The following is a 442-nucleotide window of genomic DNA, read 5'->3' as shown; positions in this document are numbered from 1 at the left end:
TGTGAGGCAGCGGTGGGTGGGACACAGCTCTGCCCGACCTGGAGACCTCGGGGTCCTGGCGGATGAGGAGCAGGAGCTGCTCGATGTTGATGAGGACGGCGCAGCAGGGGAAGCCGGAGGCTGGGTGCTGCGATGGAGAGCAGCAGCAGGATGGCCGGTCACCACGCGTGGCCAGCATCCGGGGCGCCTGCAGGGACTCACCGGGAGAGAGGGGACAAACGCCATCACATAGCGCTGGGTTAACCTGGGGGCACACGAGAGATGTGAGGCTGGGTGCTGCGATGGAGAGCAGCAGCAGGATGGCCGGTCACCACGCGTGGCCAGCATCCGGGGCGCCTGCAGGGACTCACCGGGAGAGAGGGGACAAACGCCATCACATAGCGCTGGGTTAACCTGGGGGCACACGAGAGATGTGGTTAGCAAGGGAGCACGGCAGAGCCCA

General features: G+C 66.1%; 1 protein-coding gene across 1 annotated transcript in view; it reads right to left on the bottom strand.

Annotated features, from left to right (window-relative positions):
- LOC104496746 (multidrug and toxin extrusion protein 1-like) overlaps positions 1-442 on the bottom strand; it is a gene marked incomplete at both ends in the record, with an annotated part of 4615 nt that overhangs the window by 3211 nt on the left and 962 nt on the right. The window contains 2 exons of the mRNA XM_010139909.1: positions 47-187; positions 351-393. Of these exons, the coding sequence (XP_010138211.1) occupies positions 47-187; positions 351-393 (184 nt within the window). The remainder of the gene's footprint in view (positions 1-46; positions 188-350; positions 394-442) is intronic.

Source organism: Buceros rhinoceros, unplaced genomic scaffold, assembly GCF_000710305.1.
Source record: "Buceros rhinoceros silvestris isolate BGI_N320 unplaced genomic scaffold, ASM71030v1 scaffold28927, whole genome shotgun sequence".
Taxonomy (NCBI): Eukaryota; Metazoa; Chordata; class Aves; order Bucerotiformes; family Bucerotidae; genus Buceros; species Buceros rhinoceros.
The sequence above is the reverse complement of the archived record's forward strand: the minus strand, read 5'-3'. Positions and strand labels throughout refer to the sequence as shown.